Below are 23,056 nucleotides of genomic sequence, written 5' to 3'. Positions count from 1 at the left end.
TGTGTGAGGGATTGTCTGCAAGCAGCGCGCAGTGTAGTGGGCGCGGGGCGGGGCAACATTAACAAAATAGTGACTGGGTGTGAGTCTTCAAAGTCCGGCATGCGTCACCCCCACATTGAGTCCGAGCGTCCGATCTGACCCCGCCTACGCGTCTGGGTGAACCCTCAGGGAACGTTTCAGTCGTTGATGGACTACTCATGAAAATAACCATGGCCCTAATATAATTGACATTGTCAAGTTGTTCGAAGCAATCACCGGTTGAAGTCCACATCATAATACCATATTCGTTGATAACATTTGAGAAAGAAGACTCACTCCATTGGACATTTGTACAAGCCCACTAACACCTTGGCTATGCATTATTCTGACCGTCAGCCCTAGGGCGTTGGTCGCAAAAATACGTCTGCGCTGGGCCGTTGCCGTTCTCTCATGACCTATCCAAGAACAGTACCCCCCGTCTTTTGCCCTGCATATATATCACTCCGTTGTTCATGCCCCGTGTGCACGCCGGCACGCCAGATAGTCTGCCACGCCCAGAGCGTGGCTGCAAGTAGAATGCTCTGATTTGAGTAAAGGGTTGGGCGCCTGTACTTTTATGCCATTACATAACATTTAATCACGTGAATTGGGTATCTCAATCATGCTGCGGTGCTGTTCTGCTGCGCAGCTTGTCGGACAGGAGCAAAGTAAGGATGCGACATGGCCTCTTGGGCAGTAAGTCGTTCCTATTGCATGGGTTAGCAAGGGAAGCGCTGTGAGGCGCAAGTGCTGACTGGGCTTACCTGGTGGTCATATCGTAGCAACTTGTCAAGGAAGTCAATGGCGTCGTTGCTGACAAAGCGCTGGTTCTCGGCATTGATAAACGAGTGCCAGGGCTTCTTGGGATATCGACTGAGTATGTCGTCGTACTGAGCATCCAGCTCAATGTCGTACTTGTCGAGGTAGTCGAAGAGGTCCTCAGTGCCAAGGACCTTTGCAATCTTGACCAGTTGGTCCGAGTTGCTGTTGCCATGGAAAAAGGGTTCTCGCCTGAAGATCATAGAGGCAAACATGGCGCCCAGCGACCACATGTCAAGCGAATAGTCGTACTCCTGGAAGTCGACTAGCAGCTCGGGACCCTTGAAGTAACGCGACGCAACGCGGACGTTGTACTCTGTTCCTGCATGGTAGAACTCGGCCAGACCCCAATCAATCAGGCGCAACTAGGCTCGGGTTAGCAGCGGTGCGCGTGCGCCAGTTTACAATGCGCACCTTTCGCTTCTCGTGGTCAATCATAACGTTGTGAGGCTTGACATCGCGGTGCATGATGCCCTTGCTGTGGCAGAAGTCGAGGGCCTTGAGCAGCTCGAAGATGTAGAAGCGCACATCAAAGTCCTGGAACTTGGGGTACAGACTGCGGAAGTCGGTGTTGTTGACATATTCGAATATGAGCGAAGGGGTTTTGCTCTATGCGTTGCGTGTTAGCAGCAACAGCAGCCAGCAGCAGCAGCGGCACCCAGGCGCCAAGCCCAAGGCAAAATCGGCAACTCACCTGGTTGTCGCGCACCACGTCGAGCAGCGAGACAATGTTGGGGCCGCCCGACAGATTTTGCAGAATCTTGATTTCACGCTTGATCTTCTTCTTCTTGACGGGCTTGAGGACCTTGATGACGCATTTCTGGTAGTTGACGACGTTGATGCCCTCAAAAACCTCGGAGTACTTTCCGCGGCCAATCTTGCGGACGACCTCGTAGTTTTCCAGCACGCCCCACGAGATGTTGACCGAGTCGTAGTCCCAGTAGGAGCGGGGCATGTTTGCGTTGACATCGGCATAGACGCGGGCGATGCTCGTGGCGCCGCTCGAGTTGTTGAGCGCCATGGTGGCAGCGAAGGAGCGGTGGTGGGCAGGCGGGGGCGGGGGGTCGCGTGGTGGTGGTGACGGAGGTGGTGGTGTTTGTGCTGGAGTTGGAGTTGGTGGTGGGAGTGGGGGCAGAGGGCGGAGGCTGGCGGGACCACACAGTGGCGGCAGGCAGAGGACCAGGGCGAGGCCGGCGGCAGCAGCAGCAGCAACAACAGCAAGCACAGCGAGGGCGCCCTGTGTCTTTGTCCAAGAAAGCAGCCCAAAGAGGCGGTGACGATGGGCACGGCGCTCTTGCTGTGGCTGGGGCGACCGGGCGTGTGGCGGCGGTGTGGCTAGGGAGGGCTCGCTCGGTGCCGTGTCGACGTCGAGGAGCTGCTGGTGGTGGTGATGGGGGAGGCGGCGGTCGCAGTCCTGGCCGAGGGTGGCTGGTGTGTGTGCGTTAGACCAGTCCAACTTCAGTCCAGTTGAGTTCCGTTCAGCAAAGCATATCCAGGGCTAAGCCTCTTCGGCACCAAATGTTAAGGGGTTTTTTTGGATGCGAACCGCCCGCCCCGAAAGGCCCAGCCAGCCCGGTGACGATCGTGGCTTTCCGCCGCCTTGGTCGACTTACCTATTTTGCTCTTCCGCAGCCTTACCGCGCCCTCTCCCACGCTCTCTCCCACTTCCACCACTCGTTCTGTGCCCGCCGACGCCATTGCGGAAAATGTTCCACGATCTGCACGTGCCCTGGCCTGGCGCGACACCGGGACTGCAGCGGACAATCGCTTTTCTCGACGAATGTGAGCTACCGGGCAACCCTTGGGCGTCCGTAGTGATGCAATGCAGCGAACGCCGGGCTGATGCAATGCAGTAGGATACGATGTCGTTGCTCTCACGCACACATATACTGGGAAGCTCCCCGCTGATATAGTAGGTGCCCACGTTGCTGGTCCAGTTGTGGCTTCCACTTTTTCAGTTTCACTTGGGCCTGCGCCTGCGACGCCACGCTGATCAATGCCTATTCACCACCAGACTCCCCCCATACCTGCCAGCCTGCCTTTCCCCGTCCCCGCCCGGATACGCATTCTGCGCCGCTGTAACATCTTCCTCACCGACTCGGCCTCCAATTTCCGCATCCCCCAGCTGCAGCAGCATTATGACCTGGTTGCTGCCCGGCCCACCGACGAGCGCACCCTGCAGCAGGCATGCCAGAGCCTCGACGTGGATATCATCTCGCTCGACCTCACCACTCGCTTCGAAACACACTTCAAGTTTCCTATGCTTGGCACCGCCATAGCACGAGGCATCAAGATTGAGATTTGCTATAGCCAAGGCATCCTATCAAATGATCCTGCCGCAAAGCGCAACGTTATCAGCAACGCCGTCCAGCTCATTCGCGTCACCAGAGGCCGCGGTCTGATATTCAGCTCCGAAGCGAACAACGCCCTGGGCATACGAGCCCCCAGCGACGTCATCAACCTCGCTTCAGTATGGGGTCTCGGCACAGAAAAGGGCAAAGACGGCCTCACCAAAGAGCCACGAAGCGTCGTCGAGTTTGCTCGCCTGAAGCGACAGAGCTTCAAGGGCATAGTCGATATCGTCCACGGGGGCGAGAAGCCAGTGCAGGAGACTAAAGATAAGGCATCACAAAAGGGAAAAGCAAATAAAAACCAAAACGGCAAGCGGCCAGGCGAGACGTTGGACTCGACCCCCACGCACGAGACAAAAGCCGAAAAGCCCATTTCCAAGCGCCAGCAAGCAAAGAACAAAAAGGCAAAAGTTCAAGAAGCAGGCCAGGACCAGCAACAGTAGCAGCCCGCATAATCACCAAAAAGTGCTTTTACTTTCCGGCGAAAAAAACAAGCAAACAAGATACCCAGATAGACAGCAGTCATTCTCCATGTACAATTATATTTCATCCTTTTTTCATAAATTAAACCCCAACTTGTGTCACAGCAAAGCAGGTCCTCTCTCGCACCCAGTGCCCTGCTAAACCAATATTATATGTATATATGTACCATAAGAACCAGAGAACCCCCCAACATACACTTTGGGGCGGGGAGGAAAGTGCAATAACAACAACCCTAAAAAAAAGAAAGGAATAAAAATATGTCCCAAACAATACCAACTTTGATCCCTTTCGTACTAAACTAAAATCCCCGCCACCTACTCAACTTCACGACCACCATGCCCTCGCCGCCTCCGTCGGCTTGGCCAGCCTCTTGCCCAAATTCACCGTAACACGGCTCTGCAAATCAACAGTGTTGATGTTGAATGGGAGACCGCCAGGGGGCGTTTCCGTACCGCCAATAGGCGTAGGAACGGGCGGTGCATTGGCTGCGATTTGGCTTTGAGCGGAGATGCTAGTCGTTGCTGATGATGATGATAATGATGATGATGAAGAGGATGAAGAAGTGGTGGCTGCGGGTGTAGCTGCAGAACTCGAGCTAGCTGCTTCAGCGGCCGAGGTTGAGGTTGCTGCGGAGGAGGAAGTTGTGGACATTGGTGATGAGGATACGGAGGAGGAGGAAGCGGAGGATACACTGGACATGGATGCCATGCTTGATGCGCTCGAGGCCGAACTGGAGCTGGAGCTGGAGCTGGAGCCCGAACTTGCACCTGCTGTACTGCTTCCTGCCTCGACAGTGACGGGGCTGGCTACCATTGTCTGCATCGTGCTTGAAGAGCCCAATTGGAACGCTGGCGCTGGTGGCGGTGCCATGGAGAAGGAGCCCGCAGGACACAGACAAGCACAATTGCAGCCTCCGTTCTCCGCTGCTCGCGTCGCAGCGGCTGCAGCTGCCTCGCCGCCGCCTGCTATAACGGTGACGGGTCCAACTGACGTTCCGTTGGAGGAACCACCACTCGAGCCCATAGATCCCGAGCTCATACTAGAAGCCATGGAGGTTGATCCACTGGCAGCTTCAGCAGCGGCAGTCGGTGATGTTCCGTTGCCTGCGATAACAGTGACTGGGCCAGCTGCACCTCCTGAAGCAGCATCAGCTGTAGCCGAAGCTCCACTCATGGAAGACATGGACGATCCAGAGGCCCCGCCACTCATCATACCCGCTGGCGCGGACGAGTTTCCTGACCCTGCAACAACTGTAACCGCGGCCGCCGGCGGTGCAGCGCTACTGCCAGACGCCATGCTCATCATAGGGCTGCTTGCCCCGGAACCCCCAGATGCCATAGTCATCGAGGCACCGCTGGAGCTAGCGGTGGCATTACCTTGGGCGATGACTCCAACAGGGCTGCCTACCATTGTCGTGGTGGTTGCTGCAGCAAGACCAACCGGGGTCAGGGTTGCCGTGTTGATCGATGCCATGCTAGTGGACATGGAACTGGAAACCGCTTCTGCGGCAGCTGGCGAGCCACCCTCGGCAATTACTGTTACAGCTGCAGCGGTTCCGTTGCTGGCCATGGAGCCGGACGCAGCCATTTCTGCGCCAGCCATCTACCATTATTGTTAGTAATCAATCACTGGATACTAAGGAGTGCACTGTTGTGACATACCATTGTGCTAGTGCTTTTAGCGGATATCGCTGCTGGTGTGGCGGCTCCTTCTGCGCTTGCACTGCTTTTCATTCCTCCAATTTTCGAAGGTGAGTTGGTCCAGGGGATAGGTGTCACTGCTGGCAGAGATGACTTTCCTGGGGGTGTCACAGTTATGACAGGCTTGGAAGAGGGAGATCCTCCTGAAGACATGGCTGAGGACATGGCAGCCGTTTCTGAAGCCGCCTTTGCAGGTGCTTCAGGAGATGCCATTGCTACCGCCTCAGATGATGATGATGATGGAGATGCTTCTAGAGCTGCTGCTGGAGATGCCTCTGGAGATGGCGCCAGAGACATTTCCGGAGAGGGTGTAGGTGATGCTACCGAAGACGCGTTCAGAGCCGCTGCAGGTGATGCTGCTGGTGATACCTCCATAGCTGCTGCGGGTGCCATGGCCTGAGGCGCTGAACCCATTTCAAGAGGTGTCGCTGGAGCCGCTGCTGGAGACGCCATCGGGGCAGCCATTGGAGCCGCCATTGGAGCTGCTCCTGGTGCGGCCTGGCCTGCTACGGGCGCCATAGGTTGGGGTACCATAGCCTGAGGTGCCTGGCCTGATGGCGGTGGCGGAGGGCTCTGTTGCGGTGCTTGGCCTTGCGGCGGCTGTTGACCCTGTGGTGGTTGCTGGCCCTGTGGTAGTGGTGTTGGCTGACTCTGTCCGCCAAGTGCGATTGAATTCGCAATGGCTCCACCGACATCCTGAACGGTGACGTCGGTCGAATCACCGCCTGGTGTCAGTTGGCTCGCAAGGGCAGCTCCGACGTCGTTCGAGATGATGTCACTTCCTTGACCTGGAGAATTGATTGGTGCAGTTCCTGGGGTTGCTCCTTGGGGAGTTCCTTGAGGTGTTCCCTGAGTTCCTTGAGTGCTTCCTTGGGGAGCTCCCTGCGCAATACCTTGGGCAGCTCCAGGAGTAATTCCCTGAGGAGTTCCCTGCGCAGGGGTCTGACTCTGTGCCTGCACCGCAGTATCATTCGCCGATCCACCCTGCGTCTGTCCACCTAACCCACTGCCAGTGTTCCCAATGCTATTCGTGCTTCCAGCCGCAATCTGATTGGCAACATCTCCACCAACATCGTTAGTGGCAATGTCTCCGTTACCAACACTCTGACTCGGTGCAATGCTATTCAATAAAGCACCTGCGTCCAGACCACTCTGTGCAGACCTAGCGGCGAGGTGTGCGCTCTCCAGAGGATTTGCCTGTTCAATAGCAGGGACGTCGCGTTTGTCGAAAAGATTGTTTCCAGATCGATCAACTCCAGAGACTAGGTCATCGATGCGCTTTCCAGCAATATTCGTCTGTATGTGAGTGTTGTGGATGTCAAGTTTTGCGTAAGCAAGAGACTTTTGTATACTTAGCATCAGTAGACTGTGGGATCAACGGGTTATACATACTGCGCTAATTAGCAGCAAGGCCGAAGCCAGTGACGATGTTGTCTTCATGATGGTAATTTAGTATACGCACGACGTCGTTAGAAGAAAAAAGCAAAAATCCAGATAGGGCGTAACAATAAATGCAATCATTAATTAAAACATCAACAGTCCTGCTGGAAAGAAGAAAGAATCGAAAGAAGTAAATGTCCCAGACATGCAGAATAAACCTTGTTTTCCTGATCCAAGGAGACCTGCACAGCAGATTTCGAAGGAAGTCGTCGAAGAGAAAACGAGGTGGAAGAACAAAAGGGGGGGAAGGTCGAGCGAAGAGAAGCGAGAAGAGGAGCCGCGCAAACAGAAACAATGGCGGCAGTTAGAAGCGGGTATCGTCACAGAGCATAAGCCTTTCCTGTGTAAGAGAGAAGAAAAGTGAAGAGACGAGCAACGTCCAGCGCTTCCGGAAAGAATGCAGTCACCAACCCCCAAATCGTGTTACTTTTACAGTCCCAACCAGGCGCCCTACCCACTTATTCATTTGTTTCCTGCACCAACCCAGCAAGGCCCGAGGAGGGGCGGACGGTTTCGCGCGTTTGGCAGTTGCGTGTACCGGTCAACTTGAACCATCGTGTCTCAAGAGCTAGGTGGGCGCCCTGGGGGGGACTGGAGACGGGGGGACGGGGGTAAAAGCGACCCCAGTGGAAAGCATTAGTTATGCAGGACCAATCCTTGTAATCAAAAGGCTTGATGCAGGAACTCTGGGCGGTTCAGCAGAGAAACGGGTGATGGATGTGGGAAGCTTCATGATAGAAGCCTGTCTGGGCTAGCCGCTGGAGAGACTATCTGATGCGGTTTGTGCGTGAGATGCGACATGGGTAGCTCACACGAGCGGAGTTTCAGTATCCCGTCGAGTGCGGATGGATTATTCAGCGCGGGTCATGCGGGTTTGGCGTTGGATCTTCCGAGTTTATGTCTAGGCCCTCGAGTACACAGCGTGGCTGCTCTGGATTCGAGGCGTGCATTTTGCTGGGTGGATGGACACATGAGGTGTGGAGGGATGCGCAACCAAGCGGCTGATCGCGGGCCAGAGTCGTCACTACGTATCGTGGCTTGGCTTGCCCGATGACGTGCATCATCGACCCGACCGGGCTAACATTTCTCTGAGCGCAACAAATGCCAGAAGCGGCGAGATTTTGCCTTGAGCACACCGTCCGGGCTCCGTAAGGCGCGAGAGCGCGACTAGATCGACGTGTGTGTTATATGTAGAGGCGTGTGCTCTTTTCTTCTTCAGTTTCCTTCAAGGAACATACAGAGCAATAGTATTCCACCAACCGACATCATGGCGGCCGTACACGTGCTCGATAACTACTACCTTGCGATAACCTTTTTGGTTACAGTTGCCTACCAACTCTTCTTCTTCGCGATAGCGTTTTCGCTGAAATTCGACAAACTCACTGATTTCGCCGGCGGCACAAATTTCATCCTTCTCGCTATCCTCACACTTTCTTTCAGCGAAAATAGGGATGAGCCACGCAACATCGTAGTCTCGCTCTTCATTATGCTATGGGCGGCACGACTAAGTGGATTCTTACTTTTTCGTATCCTCAAAACAGGCAAAGATGACAGGTTCGATGATAAGCGGGATAAGTTTTGGTCGTTCCTTGGGTTCTGGGTTTTGTGAGTGGATGCGAATAGCCCTGTTCTGGAAGTCTTGTTTCTGACGAAAGCGCAGTCAAATGTTTTGGGTCTGGACCGTTTCATTGCCCGTGACGCTACTCAACTCGCCAAATGTTACCAAGTTCAGCCAGCCCGAGTTCGGGACGGGATGTGATATTGCAGGTGTTATCCTTTGGGGAATCGGATTCATCATGGAGAGCGTTTCCGACATTCAAAAGTATCGATTCCGCACTGCACATGGGAGCGACGGTGCGGTCTGCGATGTGGGATTCTTTGCGTGGACCAGGCATCCCAACTACTTCGGAGAGATCATTATTCAGTTTGGTGGGTCCTTGCGGTGCATATGCTCTTGGCGGAAGCTGACAGTTCCCAGGTATCTTCACCATTGCCGTATCGCCAGCAGCGTACAACTACGTCTCAGGAGGTGCCTACGATGCTCTCTACGCGTCGATCCTCGGACCTTTCTTCTTGACCCTGCTTCTCATGTTCGTGTCAGGTCTTACGCTGCAGGAACGCCCAGCAGCAAAGAAGCGGTACGAGAAGGGCAGCCATTGGCCTGAGTACGAAAGGTACCTCCAACGAACCAGCATCCTCATCCCCTTCCCACCGGCACTATACGCGAGGATGCCGGTATTCCTGAAGCGAACCCTGTTCCTGGAGTTCCCAATGTACGTCTTCGATCCCGCCAAGCACGCAGACCAGAGCAAAGCGCAAGCTCAGTCTGCAGAAGACGGTCGCGCTAGGTACAGCGAAGACCAAAGCCTTACGACTTGAGAAAATGCAAGCGAAGGGGTCCTTTGTTCCGAACTCTGAAATGTTACGATACCCATTTATGTCCCGTTTCCTATTAGTTTTATTAGGGTCTTAGACCGTCGTATCGCGTAGGTAATGATAATCACATCACCCTCTGGTTTCTAAACAAGCTCTATGCCACAGCAAGGCGTTGGGACGTGAAGGATGGCGCATTTTCACTCCATTCAAATCTCAAGACGGTCAAGGTATGTGTTTGAAACAAGTATGGAGAGAGTGAGTCGAGTGTTTGGAACGATGTGTGACGCCACTATGTAACACGTGCTGTGTTGGCTGGGTTTAGTTTCCGTGACACTACAAGTAAGGGGGATTTGTGATTAGAAAACGAGCTTATCGTCGTACCGTGGTACTCAGAGTTGTACCTTGATATGATGGCTAGTTATGTGGTACTATTTCGTCGTTCCTGCATAGTTGACGAAATTGTTGTGCCTGCGTCAGGATCGACGACAACCACCAGGATTGGCAGACACACGTCAGTGGGCCTCGTGCTTTGCAAACTTCTCCAGCAGATCTTCCAAGTAAACCTTGCAACATCAGCCACGCTTCTTTACCCGTGCGTGTTCGCGTAGGATTGCCCGTCTTGAGGCTTGGAAACAGTGGGATGTTGGCGGCTTAGTCACTTGTAGAGCGAATCACTTAACTCTGGCTTATCAGGCGATCACCTCACGCCATCGCATAACCACGTACACGGTACAATGAGAGGGCTGTGTGAAGACGCGACGCCGTTCCTCATTGTTGCAACTTGTCTTGGCCGAGCAAACTTCGTTGAATGACTTGCAGCCGTAGACACGCCGATGCCTGGTTTTTCATTGCGGGAGCTTATTTCATCCCGCGCTGCCAATGGATGCAAATGAGATTGCGTCATTGCAGTCTCTTGGAGGTTGTCTCCCGACTGAAGGAATGACTATAAGGGCTTTCTAGTCGCGTTGCGCTGGGTTGTTGGCATATTCTGATTTACTCTCTCAGTCGTAACACCAGTTCTCTGCGATCTCGATCGTATATGTCTTGAATTTCAGATACCCCCGAAGCAGCAAAGAAAGAAAAGATGACTAGCACACCGATTCATTCCACTGGACGTGGAGGTTAGTCATATATTCCTAGAAAGCACACATGTCTTGTAAAAGCAGAAGTTGACTATTGTTCATGTAGGCGCTGGCAACATCGGCCAGGACGACACTGTCTATACTGACGGAGGCCTCGTTCGCGAAGGCATCCAAGGCGAATCTGTCGAAGGCGAATTCTCGACTGGCCGCGGCGGAGCTGGAAACATTGGCAAGTCGCCTCGTGTTGGCCCGCAGTCTGACGAAGGTCGCCCAGTCGACCTGGTACCTGAGATAAACCAGCGCAACCCACAGGAAGAGTTCCACACTGGAGTATGTGGCCTCATGGCGCATGCAGAGAAGGCAAAGCTGACATGAATATAGCGAGGCGGCGCTGGCAACGTCTACAAGGAGAAGCACGGCGGCCACTCTCAGTCTCCAGACCGCCAGGGCTTTGGCGACAAGCTAAAGCATGCGCTTCACCTCGACAAGAAGAAGGACCATGAGCACTCTCCTCTGGCGCAAAACGAGACAGCTAAGTAGTTACGGTATACCCGGTTTCGCAACCTTGGTGGAGGATATAATAATGTAGTGAGCGTTTTGGACGTCAATGATACCTCAGGTCGTAGTCTCCTTGGGCGAGCCGATCTTGCCTTTGCTTGAGTAATACATGTAGATTGAATAAACGAACACACTCTTTGAATATACTCGGAAGTTCTCAATGTTGTAACGGCTATGGAGCTTATACCAGCCAGCCCTGACTAGTAGAATAGTGGGGTGAAGACCAACCGCCCGGACCACGTGGGGTAGCTTCGCGGTCGCCCAACGCGTCATTTGGGCCTTACGAAAAACTCCAAACTTTGGCGCCTCGAAGAAAGAGAAACACATTCTTCACAAAACGCCATAATGAGCTCCAACGTACAGGATCCAGAGACCCTCGTGCACTCTGATGACCCAAGCCACCCGGCAAACCATATTTGCACGCTCTGCGCAAAGTTCTACAACCTGGGCTGGGTATGAGGATTCCTCCCGTGACATTGGGGGTCCAACAATGGAAGAGACGCATTTTTGACTGCATTGCTAACAATAAGAATTGCGCCAGGTGACAGGCACTGGCGGAGGAACGAGCATACGCCATGAAGACAAGATATACATTGCGCCGAGCGGCGTGCAAAAGGAACTCATGAAGCCTACCGACATGTTTGTCATGGACTTCAATAGCAAGGAGTACCTCAGGAAGCCACAGGTACGGACTATACGTTCACGCGAGATTGGCACGCATATCTGATTTCCACACTCAAGGTCCTCAAACCCTCAGCATGCACCCCGCTATTCATGGCCGCCTTTGAGCGCGGCGCCGGATGCTGCATCCACACGCATTCACAATGGGCAGTACTCGTCACTCTTCTCGTCGAGCGCGACTTCGGCAGGGACGCATGCTTTGAAATTGAAGAGATTGAGCAAATAAAGGGCATACCGAAGGGGCGAGGCAAGCAAGGGAACCTGGGCTACTACGACCGGCTGCGCATCCCGATTATCGAGAACACGGCGCACGAAGAGGATTTGAGGGAGAGCTTGGAGGAAGCGATGGAAAAGTACCCGGATTCGTATGCGATTCTGGTGCGGAGACATGGAATCTATGTCTGGGGCGATAATGTGCACAAGGCCAAGACGCAGTGCGAGAGTATCGATTACATCTTGCAGCTCGCGGTGGAGATGAAGAAGCTGGGGCTGCCATGGACAAAGTAGAGGGATGGCATGGTTTGGTTCTTTTGTCAGCTTGAGACGTGTGAGACGAAACCGGTGCCGGAGATATTATTATTGTCTGCCGGTCAATTAGGTATTCGAGCCTCACTCATATCAGAGGCCTTTGTCGAATTGCAGCTCTGCAGCGTTCTTCCTGGTAGCGCATGAGTGGTGGCCAAGACGCTGACAGTTGACGGGTCTGTAGGCTAGTCGCAGGTATTGGCCATCAATATCCAATGATTGTCAAGACATGTGAAGCAGAGTCGGTGGCGAGTACTGGAGTTGGGAGCGGAACCGGCGACGGTCCTAGCAGGGATGCACAATGCGGGACAGTAGCCGCGGACGTCCGTCTATACGCGACTGGGCCCCCAAGCTCTATCTGTCCAGTTGAGTCTACCACTGCACTGCAACTGCACTGTTGGCGCCATCTGCCATCGCATTGCTAATCTTGCCATTGTATTGTTGCACACTGTCTCTGCCGCCCCCTACGCCGCTTCTTGGGTTTCAATTCTCGACTTTGTGTCTTCCTTGGGTCGGGGAGCCTCCGCCATCGCGGCGCATCGACGTGTGTTTCAGGTCCGTCAGCGTCATTGGCGCCGGTGCTTGAGGCTGTGAATTGTCGACTCGCCAGTTGTTCTCCCACATTCGCGCCTTCTCTCCCCCATCAACACACGCGTTTTGCCGTCGCCTCTATGCACCATGAAATACATTAAGGGCCTTTTGCTGCCCGCCCTGCTGGCACTAGCACCCTCGCCCGCCACCGCAAAGGACGACCCGCTGGTCGTCACCAAGCCCTTCAAAAATGAGCTCGTCAACCTCATGTACTTTGACGATTCTGGAGTCGCCTTGGTACAAGAACTCGACACAGGCAAGATATACCGCTCGCAGGATGCCGGCAAGGGCTGGGAACAATTAAAGGATATCCAGGGACTAGGCATCATGAAGAACCCATTCGACAACAAGGTGGCACTGGTACTGAGCGAGAAGAAGCACTGGATTACATATGACCAAGGAGAAACATGGAAAAGCTTTGAGACGGAGCTTGCGCCTTCGCCGGCAGGCCCAGTGGGCTGGCACGCGCAGGACAATAAGAAGATACTCATCAACGAGATTGAGAACTGCTTCACGGCGCCGTGTCTTGGAAGGGTATGTGTCTTCTGAGGCTGCTACGAGTCGCATTGCTAACCTACTGTAGACATACTATACCACCGATGGCTTCAAGACGGAGCCCAAGGGCCTGATCAAGGACCGCCGAATGTGCCAATGGGCCAAATCCTCGGAGAGATTTCTCGAAGGTGTCGATAAGCATGATGACCGTATACTGTGCATCACAAGAGGAAAATACTCAGACAGGTCCAAGGACTTTAGACTTCTCGTGTCCGACGAGTAGGTGGCGACAAACCAAATATGAGAGCAGGAGCTAACAGAGCGCAGCTTTTTTGAGCATATGGAAGAGCCCACAATGTCCTCTGGTCGGACTGTACAGGGCATGGCCAACATGGCCGTGGCTAAGGGCTATATCGTCGCCGCTGCCAAAGCCGAACATTCGAGCGAACTCGCCCTCTACGTAACCCAGGACACCGACTCCTGGCACCACGCCCAATTTGGTGACCACAAGATTGAGGAAGATGCGTACACGATTCTCGAGTCCACAAACTACAGCATACAGGTCGATGTCATGACATCCAAGTATGTGACCATGGGCAACTTGTACACCAGTAACTCCAACGGAACATACTTCACCAAGAACGTTGAACACACCAACCGCAACGAGAACGGATACGTTGATTTTGAGAAAATTGCAAATATCCAGGGCGTGGTGCTTGTGAATACGGTTGACAACTACAAAGAGGTTGAAAAGTCGGGCCAAACCAAGAAATTAAAGTCGCGCATCAGTTTTGATGACGGCAGAACCTTTGAAAAGCTGACAGTCAAGGGTAAAAACGAAGAACTCCATCTGCATTCCGTCACCAATCTGCACAACAGCGGCCGCGTTTTTTCGAGCCCAGCGCCAGGAATCGTCATGGGTGTTGGAAACACGGGCGAGTTTCTTGGCAAGTACACCGACGGCGACCTATATGTTTCCGATGATGCAGGTCTCACATGGGAACTTGCGCTCGAGGAAGCGCACAAATACGAATTCGGCGACCAGGGATCCGTCCTCGTGGCAGTTTTTGACGAAGGTGACACCGACGAGATCAGATACTCGTTCAAGCATGGACGAAAGGATACCTGGAAGAAGGTCAAGCTCGACTACAAGATCCGCGCACGCGAACTGACAACTCTGCCCGACTCGACAAGTTTGAAGTTCATGCTGTACGGATCCAAGAAGAAGGATGGTGGCGGACGCGAGCACGTCATCATTCACCTTGACTTCACCGACATGCTGAAGAAGTGCGGAGACGGCGATTTTGATGCCGAATGGTCTGTGCGAAAAGATGCGGATGGCGCTGCAAGCTGTGTCATGGGCCACAAGCAGCTGTTCCGAAGGCGAAAGTGGGATGCTGAATGCTCTGTTGGCGAAGTCTTCAAAGACCCGGTTCCTACCTTCAAGCCTTGCGATTGCGACCAATATCGGGACTACGAATGTGACTTTGGCTTTGCTCCTGTCGGGGAAGGCAAAGATAAGAAGTGCGAGCCTGACGATTCGTTCAGCCTGCCAAAGGGAGCTTGCGAAGGGGACGCCAAGACGTACAAAGGCAGTTCTGGCTGGCGAAAGATTCCCGGCAACCAATGCAAAGGCGAAACGGATAGAGACAAGCAGGTCGAGCGCGAATGCAAAGACTCGGAGAAGCGGCCGCCGCAGAGCAAAGAAATTACCCATGAAATTACCAAGTTCAAGGGTAGTGACTTCGTGGAGCAGTACTACCTTGAGCGCAACACTCAAGGTGAAGACACTGGCAACGAGCGCAGCAAAGATGAAACAGTTGTCATGCTTACCGACGAACGTACGGCCTACATATCGCACGACCACGGAAAGAAGTGGAAGAAGGCTATTGATGATGAAATTGTTAGAATCTACCCTCATCAATACGAGAACAACAATGTCTACTTCTTGACTGCAGGAAAGAAAGTTTACTACTCCGAGGATCGCGGTCTCCATGACAGCATTCACTCGTTCAACGCGCCCGCTGTACCCAACAAGGAAATGCTGCAGATCATGCAGTTTCATCCCAAGCAAAAGGGTTGGATTATATGGATGGGCGGCAAGAACTGTGAAAAGGCGGGAGACAAAGAGTGCCACACAGTAGCTTACGTCTCGCAGAAGAATGGCGAGGACGACAGCTGGGAGTCTCTTGTGCCGTACGTCAAGAAGTGCATGTTTGTCTGGCGTGAGACTGGGCGCAGTGTCAAGGAAGAGCAGGTGTTTTGCGAACAGCACACCAACGAGGAAACGAATGCCCCACTGGAGCTCATCTCAAGTGACGACTGGTTCAAGAAGAAGGATGTCAAGTTCAAGTCGGTTGTGGAATTCGCAACCATGTCCGAGTTCATCATGGTTGCGACCAAGGCCAAGGATAACAGTCTCCGCCTGGATGCCAGCCTGGACGCCAACACGTTTGCCGAGGCCAAATTCCCTCCAAAGTTCTTTGACGTGCACCAGACTGCATACACAGTGCTGGACAGCTCTACACATGCAGTCTTTTTGCATGTGACGGTGAATCCAACACGAGACCAAGAGTATGGCTCGATCATCAAGAGTAACAGCAATGGCACTTCCTACGTCATGAGCTTGAGCGGTGTGAACAGGAACACTGATGGCTATGTCGACTTTGAGAAGATGCAGGGTCTTGAGGGTGTTGCTGTTGCCAATGTGGTCATCAATATTGCAGAGGTCGACAAGGGCAGCAAGAAGAAGAAGCAGAGTCGTATCACTCACAACGATGGTGCCGACTGGGAGGCTTTGCAAGCGCCTGAGAAGGACTCTGACGGCAAGCCGTACAAGTGTGATGTGTCGAACAAGGACAAGTGTGGTCTACACATCCACGGATACACGGAGCGCGCTGATCCCCGTGAAATGTATTCGTCTCCCACGGCAGTAGGCTTGATGCTTGCTGTCGGCAACGTCGGACCCGAGCTGACGACATTTGGCGAGGCCAATACCTTTATGACCACTGACGCGGGTATCACATGGAAGGAAATCAAGAAGGGCACCTACGCGTGGGAGTTTGGCGACCAAGGATCCGTCATTGTCATTGTCCGTCGGGGCGAAGACACGGACCACGTATACTACTCGCTTGACGGCGGAGCAGAATGGAACTTGTACAAGTTTTCTGACCACAAGATTCGGGTCGATGCCATAACAACGGTGCCCAGCGACACTTCGCTCAACTTCCTGCTCTGGGGCAAAGACAGCAAGGAGCTTGTTGCCGTGAACCTCGACTTTTCTGGTCTACCGGAATTCAGCAAGGAATGCAAACTCGACGAGCACGATCCTACTCGCGGCGACTACGACCTTTGGAGCCCTCAGCATCCCCTCCAGCAAGATGAGCCTGAATGTCTGTTTGGGCACGTAGCCCAGTACCACCGCAAGAAACGGGGTGTCAAGTGCCGGAACGCACAGCGCATTGATCAGATGCATGACATTGCACGCAACTGCTCTTGTACAAGGCGTGATTACGAATGGTAAGTTTTTATGTTAATGTTTCTGCTGTAAACGACGTTGTAAGGCAGGTAGATGCTAACATTACCCTCACAGTGCATACAACTACGAACGCGACACCAGCGGTGACTGTGTACTCGTTCCCGGTCTCGAACTCCCCGATGCCTCAGCCGTTTGCAAAAACAAGGGCGTCAAAGAATACTGGGCCAACAGCCGCTTCCGCAAGATTCCACTCTCCACCTGCGAGGGTGGAAACGAATTTGACAAGACAGGCGACGTGCACCCATGCCCTGGCTTCGAAGAAGACTTCCAGAAGAAACACGGCATCGGAGGCTTCTCCCTCTTCCTCGCCATCGTCCTGCCGTTTGCCGCTGCCGGCGGAATCGGATACTATGTCTGGCGCCACTGGGACGGCAAGTTTGGTCGTATCCGGCTCGGCGAGGGTGGCGGCAATGGCGTCTTTGATAGCGATGCGCCGTGGGTTAAGTGGCCCATTGCAGCGGTTTCCGGGCTTGTAGCCGTTATTGCGGCGCTGCCGTTGCTAGTGGGTAGTGTGTGGAGGTGGGCTGCGGGTCGTATGGGCGGTGGACGTGGTGGGTATGGGGGTTACGGCCGGACGTATACTTCTCGAAGCAGTTTTGCGCGTGGAAGAGGGGATTATGCGGTGGTGGATGCGGACGAAGGGGAGTTGCTGGGGGATGATGATAGTGATGATGAGGTGTAGGTGGGGAACATGGGGGGTTTTGTAAGTGGTATGGGTGGCTTGTTACGTTCTTCCTTTTTTTTCCCTATAGTAAGGAATGGGGTTGGGGTTGGCATGGCATGACATGGACGCGTAACAAGAAGGGTAGGGATGTAAGAACGGGGAGGGACTGGAGTCTGGGTTTTTGCAACTCAGCATCATTAGACAAATGTCATGAATGTTGTTAAGAAGCGGAAGCAAAGGCAAACGAGTTGATATAGATACGATGTGTACTACAAATCTCTATGTATTGTATGATTGTCACGACTCCAAACAACCACACCGTGTGTGTGTTCTTAGTGTGTAGAAACCCTTTTTTCCCGCACCCTTGTGTTGCCTAGACTCATGCATCACGAACATTTATACATCATCATCATCATCATTAACGCGCGCAATAAGAACCAGAATGTTTTTTTTTTCGAGTTTACAAAAAGAAAAAAAAGCGAATAAAAAAAATTGAAATCTGACGCAAAAGCAACAACCCCAATTGCACGTAAGACGGCTCGGTCAAGCCAGTCAGTCAGTCAGCAGCACTGAATAAGAAAAGAAACCAAAAAAAAACTAGGTTTCACGTTTCATCCAGCCAAAAAAAAACCCCCCCCGGCTCTCAAGTTTCACCCTCATCTTATCTCACCTTTTTGTGTTTACATACACACACACACACACACACACACACACACACACACACACACACACACACACATACACACACACACATACACACACATGACCCGGTTTTATGTCTCGTTCTCGTATTCACAAATAAAAGGAAATTCTAGAACCGGTGGTACGCGCGCGTGCGTTTTCTCTCTCTCTCTCTCTCTCTCTCTCTCTCTCACACACACACACACACAATGGGTTTCATGTGGAAAGGCGCGGGTAAGACTTGAAGGACTTTGCATATTCCAGGTAGGTTAAATGTTGTTTAGGGATTACGAAAGAGAGGTGGATGGAGACGGAGACGGAGAGGTGGGGAAGAAGGGGGGAAAGTTTCCGAAAGGAAACGGCGCAGTGTGTGTGTGTGTGTGTGTTGCTATTCCGTCTGTTTTTGCTCTCTTATGAGAGGCGAAAAACAAAAAATTGGTGTTTTGCATGAGGACGGGAGGTGGGTCTTTGCCTCTTTTTGTTTTTTTTTAAAAAAAAGAACATATTTGTTCGGTGTGGGGGGGGGGGAAGACGTGGGTTCTCTAGACTGGGGTGGGATATAGTGGTGCCGCGCGTTCGGACAACAATGGGGCACTCTAGAAGAATCGGAAAGGGAAACATGGAATATATTGCGTGTTTTGTAATAGAATAGATGGGATCAAGAAGGAACTAGAGTTCTGGGCGCTGCTAGTGTGTTGTATGTATGTGTATACGAATTGGGCAAGGGAAGGGGGGGAGGGGGGACCACCCCTGGAGTTTTGTTGTGTTTTCGCTCGCTTGAAGAACTAGCTCCAAGTTGGCTCTCGGAACAAAGGACTTCAAATAAATACAAAATGCGGTCCAAGCTGATCAGCTATACCTATTAGCTTTCGGTTCAGGGAAAAAACTGATAGTTTTACGTGATTTTTGTGTGGAGTAGCTACTTCTTAGAGCGAACTCTGATTGAGTTTGTTTTTTTCTTCTTCTTTTGTTTTCTCGTTCGCTAATAGGTAATAGGTAAGAAGCCGGCAAAGGCACATGGTTTTTGGCGTTGTGTTTCAGGCGCCGCCGGAAACTGGGGCAAGGGGAATGGGGCTAGACTGGAGGGGGAAGGGGGTGGTAAACGCGCCGCCCGGAACTAGCCACGAGTGCGGCGCAGATAGATTGGAGGGCGTACGAGCTGGTGCGACCAAGGGGGGGATGGTCTCCACCTAAAAGCCGCTTCGCTCGCTCGTTGAGTGGAGGTGAGGCGCAGGCACTGGCGGACCGGGGTATGCATGTGATTTGTAGACGAATGGAGTCAGGCCGGGCGCAAATAGAGTGGGTGTTTGGTCCCGCACTCGGTTTTATGCGAGGGTGCGGTTGAACGCATGGCTAGAGATGGAGACACGGTTCATGCGACAGATTGCTGTTGCGTTGTCATTGCTACTGCTTGTTGCTGGTCTGACTGAGGCTGCAAAGGGGTGCGGGACATGATTGGCGATGGTGGCCGGGAAATGTTTTCTCTGGCATGCCATTTTGCGCCTCGAAACCGGTCTATGGGTCGCACGAGTCGCGTACGAAACGGGCAGGGGGGAAGAGCAGCAGGCGGGCACCAGGGAGCGAAATGGCAGCGGAGGAAATGGACATGGGGGAGTTGTACTTTACATAGTACACACTCTACTTGCAATACTAGAATACGACAATGGCCGTGGTTGTGCAGTCGGTCGGGAGCTAGTTTGGGGTACCAGAGGCGGCAGTAGTAAGTAAGGGTCCGCACAACGCCTATTCTCCGGGGGCGCGCGACTAAGTACTACTAATAAGAAGAAGAAGAAGGCAGAGTGGAAACGGGTGGTACGAGAGCGGGTGGGCGGCGTCGTCAACTAGGCGTGAAACGGTTCACGGGCGTGGGTGGGTGTTTGGTTTGGGGCCTGTCGGATGCTGTCAACACGGCCGAGGCGATGGGCTTGGGAGAGCCGGCGATCGGGGCTCTGGAAAGAGATAGAAGGGCGCAGGGCTTGGGAGTGAGGTGGGCAAGTCATGCGGGATGGAGGGGCTTCAGGGCATTGAGATGGTGTGCATGAATATGCGACGCTCAGACGCGCTGGGGCGATGTGGGATGCTGGTGTACTTGGAGTGAGAGGCGAGATGAGATGGGCCAGCACTTGGGCGGGCCTTGTCTGCTTTGGGCAGTGCGGCGGCTGACCCACGCCGTTTCAGCGACTCAGAGTCCCACAGCCAACGGGAGTCTCGACGGCTCAGGTTGCGCTTGCGCTGTTCTGTTCCTGCTCGCCCGGCGACAATGTCACTCGGAGCCAAGCTCCACGCCCTGTTTCAGACCCTCCCGCCTCTATGCTGCCCTTGGCCACCAGCGCCTGGACGATGCGACGCGACAAAGACTACTTACTTACTTCAACCATGGCGCCCTCCACTTACCCACCTACCCACCTACCTCCCTCCCTCTGCTCGTCTTCTTCCTCCCTCTCTTCCATTCATTAAGAGTTGACTCTCTCTCTTGCTTCGGCAACTGCTTCATTCACTCCCCCTACACACACACGCACCCCTTCGTGTTTCCATTCACTCCCTCCCTTGCTTTCTTTTCTGCGTGCTGGCACGTCTTGGCCGATACGTCAATCACCTCAGACTTCTTGCCTGACACACGCCTTGCCCTGTACGTATACCCTCCACTGCCGTCCAACCGTATACCCACTCGACCTCAGTGGGGCCTGTCCACCTACAGCCTGTCTCACTTGGACTGCCTTTTGCTATTGTGTGCTTCTTCTATACAATACCCTCTGCTCCCCTTTCACAGCGATCATTCTCCTTCTTGCTCTAGCGTTTGGCTTGGTTGTTTGTCTACAGTAGAGCTGTCACTAACACCGCCACAGTGCACTTGCATTCACACCCATCACCACCAATTCTTCAATTCCTACTCTCCCTTCAACCACTTCTCTTTTTTTTTCTTCTTCCCTTCCGGACAGGATCCATTCTGTAATTCATCATGAAGTCCTTCTTTACCCTTACAGCTAGCCTTTTGGCCGCTAGCTCCTCACTCGTTGCTGCTTTCCCCAGCCCAGGCTTCATCAACAAAAACACTCTCCCTAGCAACCACTCCACAGAGGTCAAGGAGTACATTGTCACTTGGTGGCGTAACGAGACTGTGCCCGAGCCCATTGAAAGGTACATGGATGCTCTTGAGCTCAACAAGAACGGCGATGCAATTCTCTTCGAGTCGAGCCCAGGCGTCAATCCCCGTGTTGTTATTCTCAAGATGTGTGACGAGCATGCTGCCATCTTCAAGAGCATGGCTGAGATCAATGTTGTCGAGGAAAAGGCCCAGGTCAAGTCGTTTGTCGAGCAGCGTGATGGTTCCCCATGGGGTCTCGAGCGCATCTCTAGCGCCCAAGGCCCCTCGGGCTCTCCCCAAGGCCAGGACTTTACCTACTCCTTCAACGACTCTTCACTCGGTTCTGGTGTCGACATCTACGTCATTGACACTGGTATGCGAACCTCCCACGCTGTCTTCACTGGTCGTGCTATCCAGGGTTTCACCGCTACCGGCTCGTTTGTCGACGGTGACGGTCACGGCACTCACGTTGCTGGTACTGCTGGTGGCGCCAAGTTTGGTGTTGCCCAGGGCGCCAACCTCATTGAAGTCAAGGTTCTCGGAGACGATGGATCTGGTGCTTCTTCAGACACCATCAGGGGTATGGACTGGGTCATTGCCAGGCACAACAAGCGCAAGACTGAGCCCGGCTTCATCGGCTCCATCATGAGCATGTCATGGGGTCTCCAGGGCTTTGCCAACTCTGTCGACGAAGTCATTACTGGTGCCTCCGAGGCTGGCATCCACGTCTCCGTCGCTGCTGGAAACGACGGCCAGGACGCCTGCGGCAGCACTCCCGCCCATCTCGGTGGTGCCAACTCCAACATCGTCACTGTCGGCTCCGTTAACATCAACAACAAAGTCTCCAGCTTCTCCAACAATGGCCGCTGCGTCGACATCTACGCCCCTGGCGAGCAGATTCTCAGCTCCTGGTCCACCGGCGACAACGTCATCAACTTCCTCTCCGGCACCTCCATGGCCTGCCCCCACACCACTGGTGTCATGGCTGTCCTCATGACCCAAGATGTTGCCGGCCTCGGCCAGAACCCCGCCGCCCTCAAGGCCAAGCTCCTTGCAACCGCCCGCAAGAACGACATCTCAGGTAACCTCGCCGGCAGCGCTAACCTGCTTCTCAGCAACGGCGTCAATGGAAACGTCGCCCAGCGCCTCGTCAAGAACTACGTTGTCCCCGACCACAGCGGCCTCAACGGCAGTCCTGCTGCTCGTGCCGCCGCCCGCATGGCAGAGTCCGCGCCCATCGACAAGCGCTTCTCGCTCCACTCGCGCGACGTCCAGCTCCGTTTTTAAGAAGATGAAGTAGAACTTTAGCCTAGCGTGGGCTTTTTACTACCATTCACGCCCAACCCAAAAAAATGAGAGAGAGAGTTTTTTTTTAGCGATTTGTTTTGCATATAATACCCCCATCTCTCTCTCTCTCCAAAAACTCTCAGGACAAAAAGTCCCGTCTTTTTCATTTTTTAGTGTATGTATTTTCTTTTTCTTGTCTCTTCTTACAAAAAAGAGAGAGTCAGCCAGCGAAAATATACATAAACCCATCCCACCTTCGATTTAATTTGTCCATCACAATCCCGCGAAGCGTTCCCAGACATATAATCTCCTGGTTTTTCTGGCATTAGCGTGGAGTATATCTACATGGGCACACACTATCTTAATTTCGTTGTCAATACTTTTTTACTTTCCCCATCTTCCGCCCCCTGCCATCATCCGCAAAAGTTCACTTTTGCTTCAGGGTATGGGAGCTGGGGGAAAATGCAAAAAATAAAAAAATAAAATCATGATCTATTAAAGAAAAGAAGAAAAAAAAAGGGCGCAGACATGTGTGTGTGTATATACGTGGCTATTTCACTCTGACACAATCAACCCCATCCCATCCGCCCCCCCCCTTCCCTGACCCTTATTCCAAACCCGCCAAACTCAACGGCATATCCAACCCAAGAAATACAACATGCCATAACCCCCCAAAATACAC

General features: G+C 53.1%; 8 protein-coding genes across 8 annotated transcripts; 6 read left to right on the top strand and 2 right to left on the bottom strand.

The window, feature by feature from the left end:
• Window positions 1-638: 638 nt before the first annotated feature.
• COCMIDRAFT_98532 (uncharacterized protein) lies at window positions 639-1,858 on the bottom strand (the record flags this gene model as incomplete). The annotated part of the gene is made up of 4 exons (XM_007691002.1): window positions 639-725; window positions 783-1,202; window positions 1,252-1,446; window positions 1,532-1,858. The coding sequence occupies 4 exons, from the start codon at window positions 1,856-1,858 to the stop codon at window positions 639-641; spliced, it is 1,029 nt and encodes a 342-aa protein (XP_007689192.1).
• A 975-nt stretch (window positions 1,859-2,833) lies between these two features.
• Window positions 2,834-3,631, top strand: COCMIDRAFT_6349 (uncharacterized protein; the record flags this gene model as incomplete). Its single annotated transcript, XM_007690980.1, has 1 exon — window positions 2,834-3,631. The coding sequence occupies one exon, from the start codon at window positions 2,834-2,836 to the stop codon at window positions 3,629-3,631; it is 798 nt and encodes a 265-aa protein (XP_007689170.1).
• A 364-nt stretch (window positions 3,632-3,995) lies between these two features.
• Window positions 3,996-6,811, bottom strand: COCMIDRAFT_37826 (uncharacterized protein; the record flags this gene model as incomplete). The annotated part of the gene is made up of 3 exons (XM_007690992.1): window positions 3,996-5,273; window positions 5,333-6,712; window positions 6,764-6,811. 3 exons carry the CDS (start codon window positions 6,809-6,811, stop codon window positions 3,996-3,998), a joined length of 2,706 nt encoding a protein of 901 aa, XP_007689182.1.
• Window positions 6,812-8,078: 1,267 nt separating this feature from the next.
• On the top strand, window positions 8,079-9,190 carry COCMIDRAFT_6347 (uncharacterized protein; the record flags this gene model as incomplete). Its single annotated transcript, XM_007690979.1, has 3 exons — window positions 8,079-8,416; window positions 8,472-8,740; window positions 8,790-9,190. 3 exons carry the CDS (start codon window positions 8,079-8,081, stop codon window positions 9,188-9,190), a joined length of 1,008 nt encoding a protein of 335 aa, XP_007689169.1.
• A 1,081-nt stretch (window positions 9,191-10,271) lies between these two features.
• COCMIDRAFT_6346 (uncharacterized protein) lies at window positions 10,272-10,809 on the top strand (the record flags this gene model as incomplete). Its single annotated transcript, XM_007690978.1, has 3 exons — window positions 10,272-10,308; window positions 10,376-10,599; window positions 10,651-10,809. The coding sequence occupies 3 exons, from the start codon at window positions 10,272-10,274 to the stop codon at window positions 10,807-10,809; spliced, it is 420 nt and encodes a 139-aa protein (XP_007689168.1).
• A 363-nt stretch (window positions 10,810-11,172) lies between these two features.
• Window positions 11,173-12,015, top strand: COCMIDRAFT_6345 (uncharacterized protein; the record flags this gene model as incomplete). Its single annotated transcript, XM_007690977.1, has 3 exons — window positions 11,173-11,280; window positions 11,369-11,512; window positions 11,569-12,015. 3 exons carry the CDS (start codon window positions 11,173-11,175, stop codon window positions 12,013-12,015), a joined length of 699 nt encoding a protein of 232 aa, XP_007689167.1.
• Window positions 12,016-12,711: 696 nt separating this feature from the next.
• Window positions 12,712-17,339, top strand: COCMIDRAFT_6344 (uncharacterized protein; the record flags this gene model as incomplete). The annotated part of the gene is made up of 4 exons (XM_007690976.1): window positions 12,712-13,158; window positions 13,208-13,398; window positions 13,447-16,638; window positions 16,712-17,339. The coding sequence occupies 4 exons, from the start codon at window positions 12,712-12,714 to the stop codon at window positions 17,337-17,339; spliced, it is 4,458 nt and encodes a 1,485-aa protein (XP_007689166.1).
• A 3,622-nt stretch (window positions 17,340-20,961) lies between these two features.
• Window positions 20,962-22,374, top strand: COCMIDRAFT_6343 (uncharacterized protein; the record flags this gene model as incomplete). The annotated part of the gene is made up of 1 exon (XM_007690975.1): window positions 20,962-22,374. The coding sequence occupies one exon, from the start codon at window positions 20,962-20,964 to the stop codon at window positions 22,372-22,374; it is 1,413 nt and encodes a 470-aa protein (XP_007689165.1).
• Between the last annotated feature and the right edge of the window lie 682 nt (window positions 22,375-23,056).

The sequence above is a fragment of the Bipolaris oryzae genome, assembly GCF_000523455.1.
Source record: "Bipolaris oryzae ATCC 44560 unplaced genomic scaffold scaffold_89, whole genome shotgun sequence".
Lineage (NCBI taxonomy): Eukaryota > Fungi > Ascomycota > Dothideomycetes > Pleosporales > Pleosporaceae > Bipolaris > Bipolaris oryzae.
This window is presented reverse-complemented; position numbering and strand designations above follow the sequence as displayed.